Source organism: Oncorhynchus masou, chromosome 27 (genome assembly GCF_036934945.1).
Source record: "Oncorhynchus masou masou isolate Uvic2021 chromosome 27, UVic_Omas_1.1, whole genome shotgun sequence".
Taxonomy (NCBI): Eukaryota; Metazoa; Chordata; class Actinopteri; order Salmoniformes; family Salmonidae; genus Oncorhynchus; species Oncorhynchus masou.
In genome coordinates, this window is record NC_088238.1 from 23,669,594 (window position 1) to 23,684,899 (window position 15,306).

The 15,306-nt window shown below is 44.0% G+C and overlaps 1 protein-coding gene across 1 annotated transcript in view; it reads left to right on the forward strand.

The window, feature by feature from the left end:
• The window catches only part of LOC135515835 (nuclear receptor-interacting protein 2-like), a 29,694-nt gene extending 20,748 nt beyond the window's left edge, over positions 1-8,946 (forward strand). The window contains exons 3-6 of the mRNA XM_064939610.1: positions 700-782; positions 1,052-1,167; positions 2,113-2,165; positions 3,845-8,946. Coding sequence (XP_064795682.1) covers positions 700-782; positions 1,052-1,167; positions 2,113-2,165; positions 3,845-3,964 — 372 coding nt within the window. The 3' untranslated portion in view covers positions 3,965-8,946. The remainder of the gene's footprint in view (positions 1-699; positions 783-1,051; positions 1,168-2,112; positions 2,166-3,844) is intronic.
• Positions 8,947-15,306: the final 6,360 nt, after the last annotated feature.

Sequence of the window (15,306 nt, forward strand, 5' to 3'; positions counted from 1 at the left end):
GATTAGTTGAAGAATATTCCACAGGCTCTGCTGATTGGGCTAATATTTCACTGTCTAGTAATGTATTCAGGATTATAAAAGCATGGACAGGCCTCAGATAAGATCTCTCAGATCTTTTTCAGAAAACAAAACACAGTCTTTGGCTCTAATGGTTGAACTAATAGTCAACACATCCACTGGAGTGAGACTAATGATTTCATAGGTGTTTTTTTCTAAAACAGTCATGGTTGGTTTGGTATTATCTCTAACCATGAGGCAGAATAGCTAAAGTCCTGCAACATCAGCACAGGCTTCATGATCTAATAGTCTCTGACTCAGACAGAGGATCAATACAAACGTGATTGCATATAAACAACTATGCCAAACCTAGAAAACACCTAGTCTTAAACACTACCTGTAATTGGTTGGGACATGTGGCTTAATAATGGACTACTAGCACAAATTTGACCAAAACTCTAGAGTCGGTAAGCCTTTAATTCAGACTTTATATCGTAGTTTGGCAGTTTTTTTCAACAGCAGAGCTGTTGGGACCCATATGGTGAGAAGCCTTTTGTAATCAAACTGATATATTTCCCTATAGCTGCAGGATAAATATACGCGTTCCTGTCTGCTGTTCTCTCCTTTGTGGGAGTATAAGTGTGTTGACTATACACTTATACTATCAGTTAACACAGTAGTTGTTATGTTGTATTTCCACAGTGCTGCGACACTGAGGTGAAGGCTTCCATCAACACCGGGAGTCAACACAACCGCATCTCCAGCTCTTGTTGCAGGAGGCTTGGGTGAGAGGCCTTATTCTCCCTCGCTATCTCTCTCTCCGTCGACCTCTACCACACCCACGAATACCACACCCATCACATAACACTCCTGGGTCCAGGTTTGCCAACTAGCACCGAAATACAGAGCCCCAACAAACACATTTGAGTTTCACAGGCACTCACACAACCACAACCAACATCAGACTGCATCAGCATCAACAAACTGGCCTGTGAGAGACAGAACAAAGTAGCGTCCTAATAACCTCTACCATGGCCGTGTTGTGTGTTGCCAGATTGGATCCCACCCAGGAAGGTCCACCCTGTGAGCAGGCAGAGGGCCAGGGCTCTGTGAGGGGCCTGCAGCTGCAGCTGGGCAGACAGAGTGTCCAGGTCTCTGCCCACGTCACCGGTAAGGAAGGGGAGACCACATATTACGTCACATAAACATTTAAAGCAGCATTGCAGCCAGTTGTAATGACTGTCAATGAAGCAAGAGAGAGTCCACTCATACAGGGTAGGAATACAGGTGTTATGGCAGTGTCAATGAAACACTTTCGTTCAGCATTATCTGGACTGAAGGCGTGGCAAACAACATTGAATCGAATAATGCTATGGATTGGATAAGTAAACTTGATTTCATAAATCGCTGGGGTTAAACAGTAATGTTCCTGTCAGTGATCAATACAAAACGTCTGGGTGCTCTCTCACAATGACCACAAGCCATTTTCCACACCGTCAAGATTACTTCCCTTTACCAATGTCAATACAAATCCCCTTGGTAAAACTCCCCCAACAAATCAGTGCCTGGGTACAAAGCGGTGTTTAAGACAGTAACATTAACAGATGGTAATAGATTTGCTTACTGGCTGTGTCATTTCTGAATGCTTGCTCTAAAAAGGCAGCGGTCTTAAAAGGTGTTGGAGATGTGATTGTCAGCCAATGTGTATGTGACAGCGTGTGTGTGTGTGTGTGTGTGAGAGAGAGAGAGTGTGTGCGTGTGCGAGAGAGAGTGTGTGTGTGCGAGAGAGAGTGAGTGTGTGTGAGTGTGTACTCAGTAAGCAGCATGTGCTCCTGACCTTTCCTATTCAGCAGCCAGGGACAAATCACAAAGACAAGCAGAGAGAGACTAATACCTTAATGGTTGAACACACACACACACACACACACACAATGCAGATGGGAAAATGGAGATGTGCTGATGATTCCTGTTAGTTTTGAGCTCATTTATACAGTGTTAATTAATCAGTCAGTGAGAGACACGGCAGGTTAGAAATTCACTGTTTCTTATTCTGCTCCCTCTCTCCTCTTTATCTCTCTCTTCCTCTCTTTGTCTCTCCTCTCCATCTCCCCACAGAGGATGAGGTGTTTGAGCTGTGCCTGGGTCTTCAGACTCTGCAGGAACTCAAAGTAAGTCCTCATTAGTGTCGCAAATATGTAAATGCTGTGTTTGATCTGCCGTCCTACGTCTTATTTACACACTTTATTCGAATATTTATGAAATGGTTATATTTGGTAGCACTTGTTTGTTTTTCCTTTCGCCTCCAACCCCTTTCCATGCGTGGAACGGATGTGGGTGGGGCTAGGTCTACCTAAGGGTGCTGATTTTTAAAAACTCACAAAAGCTCTGACGGAGGCCGTGAGGCCGATACGTAAGCTTATTAAAGATCAGTGATACTATCAAGAGCAGTATGCGGTTTCCTTTTTCATTCATCTTGATCAACTGTTGCCATGCACCTGCAAAACGTTTGCTCAGATGTGCGAGTGCCTTTAGTATTTTGAATCTGCCATCCTCCCTAAATCTCTCCCAACTTGAACTTCACAGATAACGGAAACTGCTGCTAAAAATAATCATAGGGAAAAAGGAGGCAGACATTGAGCTGTAGCGATTAGACTAAGCAGAGACCTTAGTAACACAGTTCCTGTCAGAACACATCAAGTAATGCCAGGTTAAGACAGAGGTAGAGACAGACAGGTTTGTGTTATGTTATCTGAGGGTTACGGCTGCCCTGCTGGCGCTTCCTGGTGAGGACAGGGCTGCAGGTGAAAGCAGACAGATAAGACAGACTTCAGATCAACACATCTCCCTGAGGAGGTTTAGAATGCTGCCATTTCCCCAGGATATCCCAGGAAATGGCAACACAATGTGACCGTCAACAAACAGAACAGAAGGGGAAATTACATGGACAGAATTCTGTCTTAGAGGGTCTGAGAGGGAAAGTAGAATTAGGCACGAGACTAATTGCAACCATTTCTCACAGAGAATCTAATTAGACTTTAAGGGTGCACTGCAAACCAGATCTATGATTACGCAAAAGCACCCCAGGGGATCTGCGATACCGGAGACAATTTCCCTTCCAAGTGCACCCAGTCTCAGTATTCTGCTCCCTCGGCAAAACTCAAGATGGGAACATTAACTCAGTTTAATCATAGCTGAAAACTTTTCAAAATACTCCTTAAATAGACCGGTGGCTTGGAAAAAAGGGTGAATCCTAATTTAATTATCACGTATGCCTGCAAGGAAAGATACCCATATATGGAGATGGAGGAAGCCTGGAGTTAAAGTTAAAGACAACTGTTAGAACAGAGACAAAATGTTCAGTTTAGTCCCTGGGCCGTTCTGGTGACCTGGAAGTAAAACACAAAGCTCAGTGGAGTCTGTTAGGCCCAATGGAAAGCAGAGAGCTAGACTCAGGTGCATCTCAGAGCCAATGTGTGAATTGTGATGACATATGCATGCGCACTGGGGCATATTTAATGTTGTGCCCCTCAAGAGAACCATTTGGATGGAAAAGTACATAACTGAAAAAAGTACAGTGTCTCCCTTTAATGTCACCATGTGCAGACCGATTGAACTGCTATTTGGAGCAGACGAGGCGACCTTTCCAAGGATATTGGTTTACATAACATTATTAACCCTCTGTTGTCTAAAATGGCACTTTGTTGGATGATGGCAGTACTACAAACAAATGGCGTTTCCATGGCACTGCACTCTATCTGTAGTAGAGTTGATGTTAAACCATGTTTTGACCCTATAGTCAGTCACGGTCACCCATCTGACGTCTCCCTTATCCATCCTTTATCTCCAGTGCTGTGTGGACCTGAGCAGTAGAGTCCTAAAGCTCCAGGGCTCAGGGGAGGAGCTGCCTTTCCTGGAGCCGCCATTGGTCAGCCAGTGCCATCACCAAGACAGCAATGAGAACCTGTGACGCTGGCGTGTCACAACCTCCCAGCCAACCCACGCCCTCCTCTGATTGGCTGGAGCTGAAAAAACACAATGCGGTCTGGGTCGGGACTGTCCAATCAGTGTCTCGCACTGCCAGGAACATGGTTGACCACCCCAATTCTCTTCAGTTTACACCATTGTGTTTGTTTCTGTGGAATTAAGACATTACCATGATGTTACCCCTGTATTGAATTAGACTAGTTTTATTGAGCAGATGGAGCTCAAGGATTGGGACAATTCTATGTAACAATCTTCATAATTATGTACTTAATCAAGGTGTTTTTTATCTGCCAGACAGTGCATCATTGTTCAATGCACTCATGGAAAAAAGGAATCCAAAAGGGTTCTTTGACTGTCCCCTTAGGAGAACTCTTTCTGGTTCCAGGTGGAACTATTTTGGGTTCCATGTAGAATCCTCTTTGTAAAGAGTTCTACATTGATCTAAAAAAAAAATGGAACCAAAAGGTTTCTACCTGGAACCAAAAAGGGTTCTTCAAAAAGTTATCCTATGGGAACAGGCGAAGAACCCTATTAGGTTCTAGATAGCACCTTTTTTCCCCTAAGAGTGTACTGAAACATACGGAGGAGTCAGACGATTATTATCATTTGAAATGAACATATTGTGATTTGGAGGTATAAAATAATTTACATTGATCATCAATTAAATGCTCAAACTGTTTAAAATCAAAATCAGTTCAGCCTAGAGGAAAAAAATTGTATCTCCCTCACATCCCTTTACAGAGAGATAGTCTTCTAGATGTCCTCTCACACGTGCTCAAGAGAAACGGTGAAAAAAACCCAGGTCTTATGAAACCTTTGAATCTGCCTGTTAAAAAATCTAATTGAGAGTCAGGACAGACAGGGAATTCTGGAAGAGATGTGAGGAGACTACTGCTACTCCTGAACTAACTGCCTTCAGCCAAGTGAAGACTCTCTCATTTATTTTCCCAAATGAAGAGTGCTCCTAAGAATGTCACGATGACCCACATCAAAACTAGTTCTCAATAATTCCACTTAAAATGTTAAGAGTCCTGGAGCTAGTTGTGTGTGTCAGACGGACAGCACAGCAAAAAGATCCAAACATTCCATAATTCCGCATGATTTTTGTAGAAGTCTGCTTTTGTATACGTCTGGATGTTAGTGTTCCTGTGAGTGTGTGTCAGTGTGTGTGACTTGGAGATGTGCGAGTGTGTGTACGTACTGGTAGATGTGCACTTTGTGTGTGTGGGTGTGTTGGATGCATGTCAATCGAGGGGCTTTTCTGTTTTGATATGGTTAGTGGCTAGTGTTTCACATGGGAAAGAAAAAGGGATGAATTCTATTTACTTCTCCTCCTCCTACTCCTCCCAGCTGCTCCTACTCCTCCCAGCTGCTCCTACTCCTCCCAGCTGCCCCTACTCCTCCCAGCTGCTCCTACTCCTCCTCCCATCTCCTCATACTCCTCCCAGCTCCTCATACTCCTCCCAGCTCCAGTCAGAGGGAGCTGCCAAAACGGAGCTGACCCCAGCTGCCTTCCTTCCCTCGTCTTCTTCGGGGGACATTAATCACTCTGCTCTGAGGCTGCTCTTTGGGCCAAGGCCCTCATAGATGTTTGTTTAAGCATATTCTCTCGCTCTCCCTTAATTTTTTATGTTCAGGAAACAAATCTGCTCGGTACATTTTACCTCTTCTCATTTGGTACGTTATTCACTTCGACAAGCCTTGCTTGCTGATTTGGTATTTTACTAGGACCGGTGCAGCAGCACAGAATCATCATCAGGACCCTGCTTGTTGCCTGACTGACAGTTTCAAAACAAGTCACATTTTCTTAGTCACATGCGCCAAATACAAAAGGAATGCTTACTTACGAGCCCCTAACCAACAGTGCAGTTTCAAAAAATACATATAAGAGACAAAAGTAACAAGTAATTAAAGACGAGCAGTAAAAAATAACAATATATACAGGGGGGTGCCGGTACAGAGTCAATGTGCAGGGGCACCGGTTAGTTGAGGAAGTATGTACATGTAGGTAGAGATAATTAAAGTGACTATGCATAGATGACAACAGAGAGTGGCAGTGGTGTGGAGAGGGGAGGGGGGCAATGTGAATAGTCTGGCAAGCCATTTGACTAGATGTTCAGGAGTCTTATGGCTTGGGGGTAGATGCTGTTAAGAAGCCTCTTGGACCTAGACTTGGCGCTACGGTAACGCTTGCTGTGTGGTTGCAGAGAGAACAGGCTATGACTAGGGTGGCTGGAGTCTTTGACAATTTTCAGGGCCTTCCTCTGACACCGCCTGGTATAGAGGTCCTGGATGGCAGGAGATTGGCCCCAGTGATGTACTGGGCCGTTCGCACTACCCTCTGTAGTGCCTTTTAGTCGGAGGCCGAGCAGTTGCCATACCAGGCAGTGATGCTCTCGATGGTGCAGCTGTAGAACCTTTTGAGGATCTGAGGACCCATGGCAAATCTTTTCAGTCTCCTGAGGGGGAATAGGTTTTTTCGTGCCCGCTTTACGACTGTCATGGTGTGCTTGGACCACGTTAGTTTGTTGGTGATGTGGACGCCAAGGAACTTGAAGCTCTCAACCTGCTCCATTGCAGCCCCGTCGATGAGAATGGGGGCGTGCTCGGTCCTCATTTTCCTGTAGTCCACAATCATCTCCTTTGTCTTAATCACGTTGAGGGAGAGGTTGTTGTCCTGGCACCACACGGCCAGGTCTCTGACCTCCTCCCAATAGACTGTCTCATTGTTGTCGGTGATCAGGCCTACCACTGTTGTGTCATCGTCAAATTTAATGATGGTGTTGGAGTCGTGCCTGGCCATGCAGTCATGAGTGAACAGGGAGTACAGGAGGGGCACCTGAGGGGAGAATCAGTGTGGCGGATGTGTTGTTACCTACTCTTACCACCTGGGGGGCGGCCCGTCAGGAAGTTCAGGATCCAGTTGCAGAGGGAGGTGTTTAGTCCCAGGGTCCTTAGCTTATTGATGAGCTTTGAGGGCACTGTGGTGTTGAACACTGAGCTGTGGTCAATGAATAGCATTCTCACATAGGTGTTCCCTTTGTCCAGGTGGGAAAGGGCAGTGTGGAGTGCAATAGAGACTGCATCATCTGTAGATCTGTTGGGGTGGTATGCAAATTGGAGTGGGTCTAGGGTTTATGGGATGATGGTGTTGATGTGAGCCATGACCAGCCTTTCAAAGCACTTCATGGCTACAGACGTGAGTGCTACGGGTCGGTCGTTATTTAGGTAGGTTACCTTAGTGTTCTTTGGCACAGGCACTATGATGGTCTGCTTAAAACATGTTGGTACTACAGACTCGGACAGGGAGGTTGAAAATGTCAGTGAAGACACTTGCTAGTTGGTCAGCGCATGCTCGCAGTACATGTCCTGGTAATCCGTCTGGCCCTGTTATTTGCCTCGAAGTGAGCATAGAAGTGGTTTAGCTCGTCCGGTTGGCTCGTGTCACTGGGAAGCTCTCTGCTGTGCTTCCCTTTGTAGTCTGTAATGGTTTGCAGGCCCTGCCACATCGAACGAGCGTCAGAGACGGTGTAGTACGACTCGATCTTAGTCCTGTATTGAAGTTTTGCCTGTTTGATGGTTCGTCGGCAAGCATAGCGGGATTTCTTATAAACTTCCAGGTTAGAGTCCCGCTCCTTGAAAGTGGCAGTTCTATCCTTTAGCTCAGTGCGAATGTTGCCTGTAAACCATGGTTTCTGGTTGGGGTATGTACGTACGGTCACTGTGGGGACGACGTCATCGATGCACTTATTGATGAAGCCAATGACAGATGTGGTGTACTCCTCAATGCCATTGGAGGAATCCCAGAACATGTTCCAGTCTGTGATAGCAAAACAGTCCTGTAGTTTAATATCTGCTTCATCTGACCACTTTTTTTTAATCAATCTAGTCACTGGTGATTCCTGCTTGAATTTTTGCCTGCAAGCAGGAATCAGGAGGATAGATACATTTTTCCTCTTCTCATTCGTTCCACTTTTGCTGATGTACGTTATTCACTTCGACAAGCCTTGCTTGCTGATTTGGTATTTTACTAGGACCGGCGCAGCGGCACAGAATCATCATCAGGCCCCTGCTTGTTGCCTGACTGACAGTTTCACACTACAGGGTCAACTACAGGGCCGAAATGTACTGTGCTGGCTTGAATATCATATTTTCTCATTATCCTTTACAGCACAGTTCCAGTTACTATGGTGGATACGTAACGAGTCCAATCCAGTACTGTACAGCTCGGCTTGGTTCAGTTTGACCCTATGGTGTGAATCAGGCATGTGAGAAAGCCAAAAGGCCACGCTATAATCTTCCCACTAACATGCATTACACTCTGCCTTGATCCATTCGCATTGTTTGGACAATCGAGAAGCGCTTCAGACGCCCTCAAAAAGGTCTTCATACTCTGCTTTTACCATCTGGACCTGTATTCAAAGAGTCTCTGAGTACGGGTTTCCACTAGTTAGCACAGCCACAGTCAAAATTGTCTATATCGGGGAAAAAAATTAATGAAAACAAAAATGAACTTTTTGGTCTTTAATTCAAGGTTAGACATACGTTATGCAGTGTGGTTAGGTATAAAAATCTGATTTCAGGAAGAGACGTAGAAATAGGCTGGGTTTACGACTTTGTGGCTGTGGTAACTAGTGACTACCCCGAGTAGGTGTTGATATCGGATCAGTCATGCCTTTCAGCTCATAATGGACGATATTACATGGACCTGATCCTAGATCAGCACTCCAACTCAGACTTTTTGTGAAGATGGGTCCTGGACAGTGCCATGCTCTCAACTGTGTAACAATATCCATCTGACCTCTAGCTCTTTCTATGGAGGTCACCCACAAATAATTGCTAATGTTTCGTACTAGTGTACTTCCTAATATGCTGTGCGATGGTAATTGACGTATGAAATACATTTATTTTTTGTGTTTTTCTGAACAGTATTTTCTCTGCCTATTAAAAGATGTATTCTGGCTAGCTATGCTTGCAGTTTTTTTATAGGTCTAATTTGCACACATTTACTATGCCAATACTAAGATGTGCCAGTCACATCTTGACAAATGCCTGTTATAACACAAAAACAAGACTAAGCTACAGTTCAACCATTTATCTGCTCAAAACACATCAAACCACAAGCAGTATCACTAATATCCACCACCTGATCAACTGGAGGGAAGAAGGGAGGATATGCAGCGCAAACTAAAACATGAGTCACTGTGCTGCCATTTTCTTTTTTTTAATAGCTCTGATATTCTCATGGTTGTGTTGCTGTGACGTCGTTATAAAAATAACCTTTTCAAGTTGGCGCAGCAGAGAAAGCAGATGTTCCCACAGCGAGGGACTGGGGGGCTGGAGGGATGACTCCTCTGACTAGGGAGCAGGTCCCTGGCTGGCTGCGTCCCTGTGCTAATGCTAACATGTGTAACAGATGTGATCGTACTACGGAACACTTGCATTGTGTTCTTAAACTGTTAAGCCAGAGATCCCAGTTGATTGGTGTTTATTCTGACAATAGACAAGGGAGCACATAAGATATGACGGACAGTAGGTTGACTGCTGTAGATTCGTTATTAGTCATTTGCATGTCAATATCAGACTGGGTATTTTGTAATCAAACGTCATAACAACAAAATGAGTACAAAATACAATAAATGTAAGTACCTGACAAGACACAAGGAGGCACATTAGAAATGCAGTAGCAACAGTATGTTGATGGCTGTAGATTTGTGATTCGTCTGTTAGCATGAAAATAACTGAATAAGCAGGGAGCTAATGTGTCCACTACAATTAGAAAATGCTAGCTAACAACCCTCTTACAGCGCTAACATACAAAAGCAAATCCCAAGAAGCCCGCAATATCTAACAGGTACGCACGCACACACACCGAGTGTACAAAACCCTAGGAACACCTTCCTAATATTGAATGCACCCCCATTTGCACTCAGAACACCCTCAATTCGTCGGGGCATGGACTCTTCAAGGTGTCGAAAGCGTTCCACAGGGATGCTGACCAATGTTGATCCAATGCTTCACACAGTTGTGTCAAGTTGGCTTGATGTCCTTTGGGTAGTGGACCATTCTTGATACACACAGGAAACAGTTGAGCTTGAAAAACCCAGCAGCGTTGCTGTTCTTGACACACTCAAACCGGTGTGCCTGGTACTTACTACCATACCCCGTTCAAAGGTTCTTAAATATTTTGTCTTGCCCATTCACCCTCAGTCAGACTGCTTAGAATTTACGTTTCACGATCTCCCCCTATCTGCAAGCATGACCAATGGCATAACACCTTATTGATATGTAAATTCAACCAACCAATAGGAATACATACACTGAATACATATTTCTTCAGTGGCAAGTGGAAACATAACCAACCCTGTTACGCATGCTCCCACCCCCCCCAAATCAGAGAGGAACCAGGGAGGCAGGCTGCCTCTGTTGGTTAATCCCCCATGCTAGCCCAGCCCCCAGGTGCTCTGCTGAATCACTGCTACCAACAAACAGCCTTAGGACTAGAGCCACACATATTACACAGATGTATCTCTGACTGCAAAGGACTACAAGCTCAAAACAATGCTACTAGCAGAGGTCTCTATGACCAAGTTGTTACCTTGGCACCCAGAACCAATGCTTCAATGTTAAGGCTGTCACAAGAGACTATTTTCTCACTGTTCTCCATGTCCACAGTGCTGATGGAATAAAAACAGGTACTGCAGTAGACAGGATTCAGAATAACATTGCTAATGTCAAATTTGAAAGAGAAATGGACCTCAGCTAAGGAAACTTCTAATCAGATCAGAGTCAATTTAAAAAGCTACTGTCCTGTGCTGCTGCTGCTGTCTGCTGTCTGTTTTACAGATGTATCAGCTGTCATGTCACAAAAACAGCCAAGTCCATTCATCTCATCTGAACTGTCTCTCAGTAACTGTTTCATCTGAGCCATGGGACGTCCCTGGCTTATCCTAAGTTTAAACACAACACGTGGGCTCAAAAGTGTAGGCACACAGAGAGAAGGAACTCTGCGGAGCTACATTATATCAAAGCCAGGTTCAGAACGTCCCCCGAGCACCCTACAGATAACCCAAAGAATAGTCATCTGTGCAAAACTGTAGTTTGCCATCGCAGCATGCTTTGGGAGGCCAGTAGCAACTTTCCTTTGCTATTCATTGACCACAGGCCACATCCTGTCACAGCTCTAAGACGCCATATCATTTGTTCCTCTGCAGAGAACAACGGCATAATTCAGGGGTGTAAACGCTGAACACAGGAAACAGTAATGGTAGTCTCCGTTGTACTTTGGGGCTTGTGACACCTTTGGACCTCCGCCAAGCTATTTTCTTGCTTGATTACTTGAAAACTGCTGTGAATAAAACAGATGACATGAAAATAAATATTGGACAAGACAGCACAGTTGCAGTCAAAATTACAGGCCAGTGTTGACAAGCAGTATTATAATTGACATGTTACCTGCTCCTATTGTCATAGACCTGAGAATAAACAGACAGGGTTGGTGGGGTGGAGTTTGTCGTTTGTCTGTATTCTGCACGCTGTCTGTCTGTATTCTGTACGTCAACTCACAATATGATGATTTGTCTTTCCTGTCAAAAGAGAAATGACTCTCTGGGTTTCGATTCCTCTTCTCTCTCTCCGCGTGGTGGGGGCCACGGGGGAAACAGAGACTAGCCCTCACATCAAGGACCCTTGTGAGGTAGATAGCGGCCGGTGGGCTATCAGTCAGGATCAGAACCCGTCACGGTGACACTGGGATCAAGCTTGAGCGAGAGCGCACGCGCGCGCACACACACACACACACACACACACACACACACACACACACACACACACACACACACACACACACACACACACACACACACACACACCAGCATCAAGCCTAAGCACGCACACACACACACCAGAATCAAGCCTAAGCATGCACAGGGGTACCATGCCAGTTTGGAACAGACTGTAGCCTCCACAGAGACTCAACAAAAGCACAGTAGTACATCTCCATCAAGATGAGTGTTGTCTCATGGGCTAGGGACTTTGTTATGGCTCATCTTTCTAACAGCTCTCATATACTCACAAGGACCAGGACTGATTACAGTACACTACCATGTCTATTCAGGTTGAGACAATGCATGAAGCGTCTGTAAACAACACTACTTCAATATTCAGCCTGTATGGATGCTATTCAGCCTGTATGGATGCTATTCAGCCTGTATGGATGCTATTCAGCCTGTATGGATGCTATTCAGCCTGTATGGATGCTATTCAGCCTGTATGGATGCTATTCAGCCTGTATGGATGCTATTCAGCCTGTATGAATGCTATACAGCCTGTATGGATGCTATTCAGCCTGTATGGATGCTATTCAGCCTGTATGGATGCTATTCAGCCTGTATGGATGCTATTCAGCCTGTATGGATGCTATTCAGCCTGTATGGATGCTATTCAGCCTGTATGGATGCTATTCAGCCTGTATGGATGCTATTCAGCCTGTATGGATGCTATTCAGCCTGTATGGATGCTATTCAGCCTATATGGATGCTATTCAGCCTATATGGATGCTATTCAGCCTGTATGGATGCTATTCAGCCTGTATGGATGCTATTCAGCCTGTATGGATGCTATTCAGCCTGTATGGATGCAACATTGCAGCGATATTATGTGAAAATCAATACGGCTTTATTGTACAAACAGACCCAGATTATGCATGGAGGCTCTCACAGAGGGACTACTGAGCATAGATACATGCATACTTTACTGTTCTATTTCATTCTGTGCTACAGAGGTCAGGGGAGCATGTGGGCGAGTAACACACAGAATGGCACATAAAAACTGTGATATAGAATGGAAATGGGGTAGGTAGGCTTATAGAGATATAAAATTGAGACTCTGCATGCAGACTTCTGCAAAAATATCCTCCGTGTACAAAGTTAAACACCAAATAATGCATGCAGAGCAGAATTAGGATGATACCTACTAATCCAGAAAATAACCGCTAAATTATACAACCACCTAAAAGGAAGCGATTCCTAAACCTTCCATAACAAAGCCATCACCTACAGAGACATGAACCTGGAGAAGTGTCCACTAAGCAAGCTGGTCCTGGGGCTCTATTCACAAACACAAACAGACCCCGCAGAGTCCCAGGACAGCAACAAAATTAGACCCAACCAAATGAGAATGAGAAAACAAAAAGATAATTCTTTCCAATGTGTCAAGTAATTAACAACAAAAAAACTGAGCAAACTAGAATGCTATTTGGCCCGAAACAGAGTACACAGTGGTAGAATACCTGACCACTGTGACTGACCCAAACTTAAGGAAAGCTTTGACTATGTACAGACTCAGTGAGCATAGCCTTGCTATTGAGAAAGGCAGACCTGGCTTTCAAGAGAAGACAGGCTGTGCACAATGCCCACAAAATGAAGTGGAAACTGAGTTACACTTCCTAACCACCTACCAAAAGTACGACCATATTAGAGACACATATTTTCCTCAGATTACACAGATCCACAAAGAAAGTGAAAACAAACCCGATTTTGATAAACTCCCGTATCTACTGGGTGAAATACCAGTGTGCCATCACAGCAGCAAGATTTGTGACCTGTTGCCACAAGAAAAGGGCAACCAGTGAAGAACAAACACCATTGTAAATACAACCCATATTTATGTTTATTTATTTTCCCTTTTGTACTTCAACCATTTGGACATCGTTACAACACTGTATATATACTGTACATAATGACATTTGAAATGTCTTTATTCTTTTGGGACTTCTGTGAGTAATGTTTACTGTACATTTTTATTGTTAATTTCACTTTTGTATATTATCTACTTCACTTGCTTAGGCAATGTAAACTTAGAGTTGAAGTCAGAAGTTGACAAACACTTAGGTTGGTTTTTCAACCACTCCAAAAATGTCTTGTTAACAAACTATAGTTTTGGCAAGCCGGATAGGACATCTACTTTGTGCATGACAAGTAATATTTCCAACAATTGTTTACAGACAGATTATTTCACTTATAATTTTCAATTTTCAATTTCCAAACGCCTGAAGGTACCACGTTCATCTGAACAAACAATAGTATGCAAGTATAAACACCATGGGACCACGCAGCCGTCACACCGCTCTAACACCTGGATATGTTTATTTTTGAACCATTCCATTGTAGATTTTGCTTTATGTTTTGGATCATTGTCTTGTTGGAAGACAAATCTCCGTCCCAGTCTCAGGTCTTTTGCAGACTCCATCAAGTTTTCTTCCAGAATGGTCCTGTATTTGGCTCCATCCATCTTCTCATCAATTTTAACCATCTTCCCTGTCCCTGCTGAAGAAAAGCAGGCCCAAACCATGATGCTGCCACCACCATGTTTGACAGTGGAGATGGTGTGTTCAGGGTGATGAGCTGTGTTGCTTTTACGCCAAACATAACATTTTGCATTGTTGCCAAAAAGTTCAATTTTGGTTTCATCTGACCAGAGCACCTTCTTTCACATGTTTGGTGTGTCTCCCAGGTGGCTTGTGGCAAACTTTAAACAACACTTTTTATGGATATCTTTAAGAAATGGCTTTCTTCTTGCCACTCTTCCATAAAGGCCAGATTTGTGCAATATACGACTGATTGTTGTCCTATGGACAGAGTCTCCCACCTCAGCTGTAGATCTCTGCAGTTCATCCAGAGTGATCATGGGCCTCTTGGCTGCATCTCTGATCAGTCTTCTCCTTGTATGAGCTGAAAGTTTAGAGGGACGGCCAGGTCTTGGTAGATTTGCAGTGGTCTGATACTCCTTCCATTTCAATATTATCGCTTGCACAGTGCTCCTTGGGATGTTTAAAGCTTGGGAAATCTTTTTGTATCCAAATCCGGCTTTAAACTTCTTCACAACAGTATCTCTGACCTGCCTGGTGTGTTCCTTGTTCTTCATGATGCACTCTGCACTTTTAACAGACCTCTGAGACTATCACAGTGCAGGTGCATTTATACGGAGACTTGATTACACACAGGTGGATTGTATTTATCATCATTAGTCATTTAGGTCAACATTGGATCATTCAGAGATCCTCACTGAACTTCTGGAGAGAGTTTGCTGCACTGAAAGTAAAGGGGCTGAATAATTTTGCACGCCCAATTTTTCAGTTTTTTATTTGTTAAAAAAGTTTGAAATATCCAATAAATGTCGTTCCACTTCATGATTGTGTCCCACTTGTTGTTGATTCTTCACAAAAAAATACAGTTTTATATCTTTATGTTTGAAGCCTGAAATGTGGCAAAAGGTCGCAAAGTTCAAGGGGGCCGAATACTTTCGCAAGGCACTGTATATCCACAG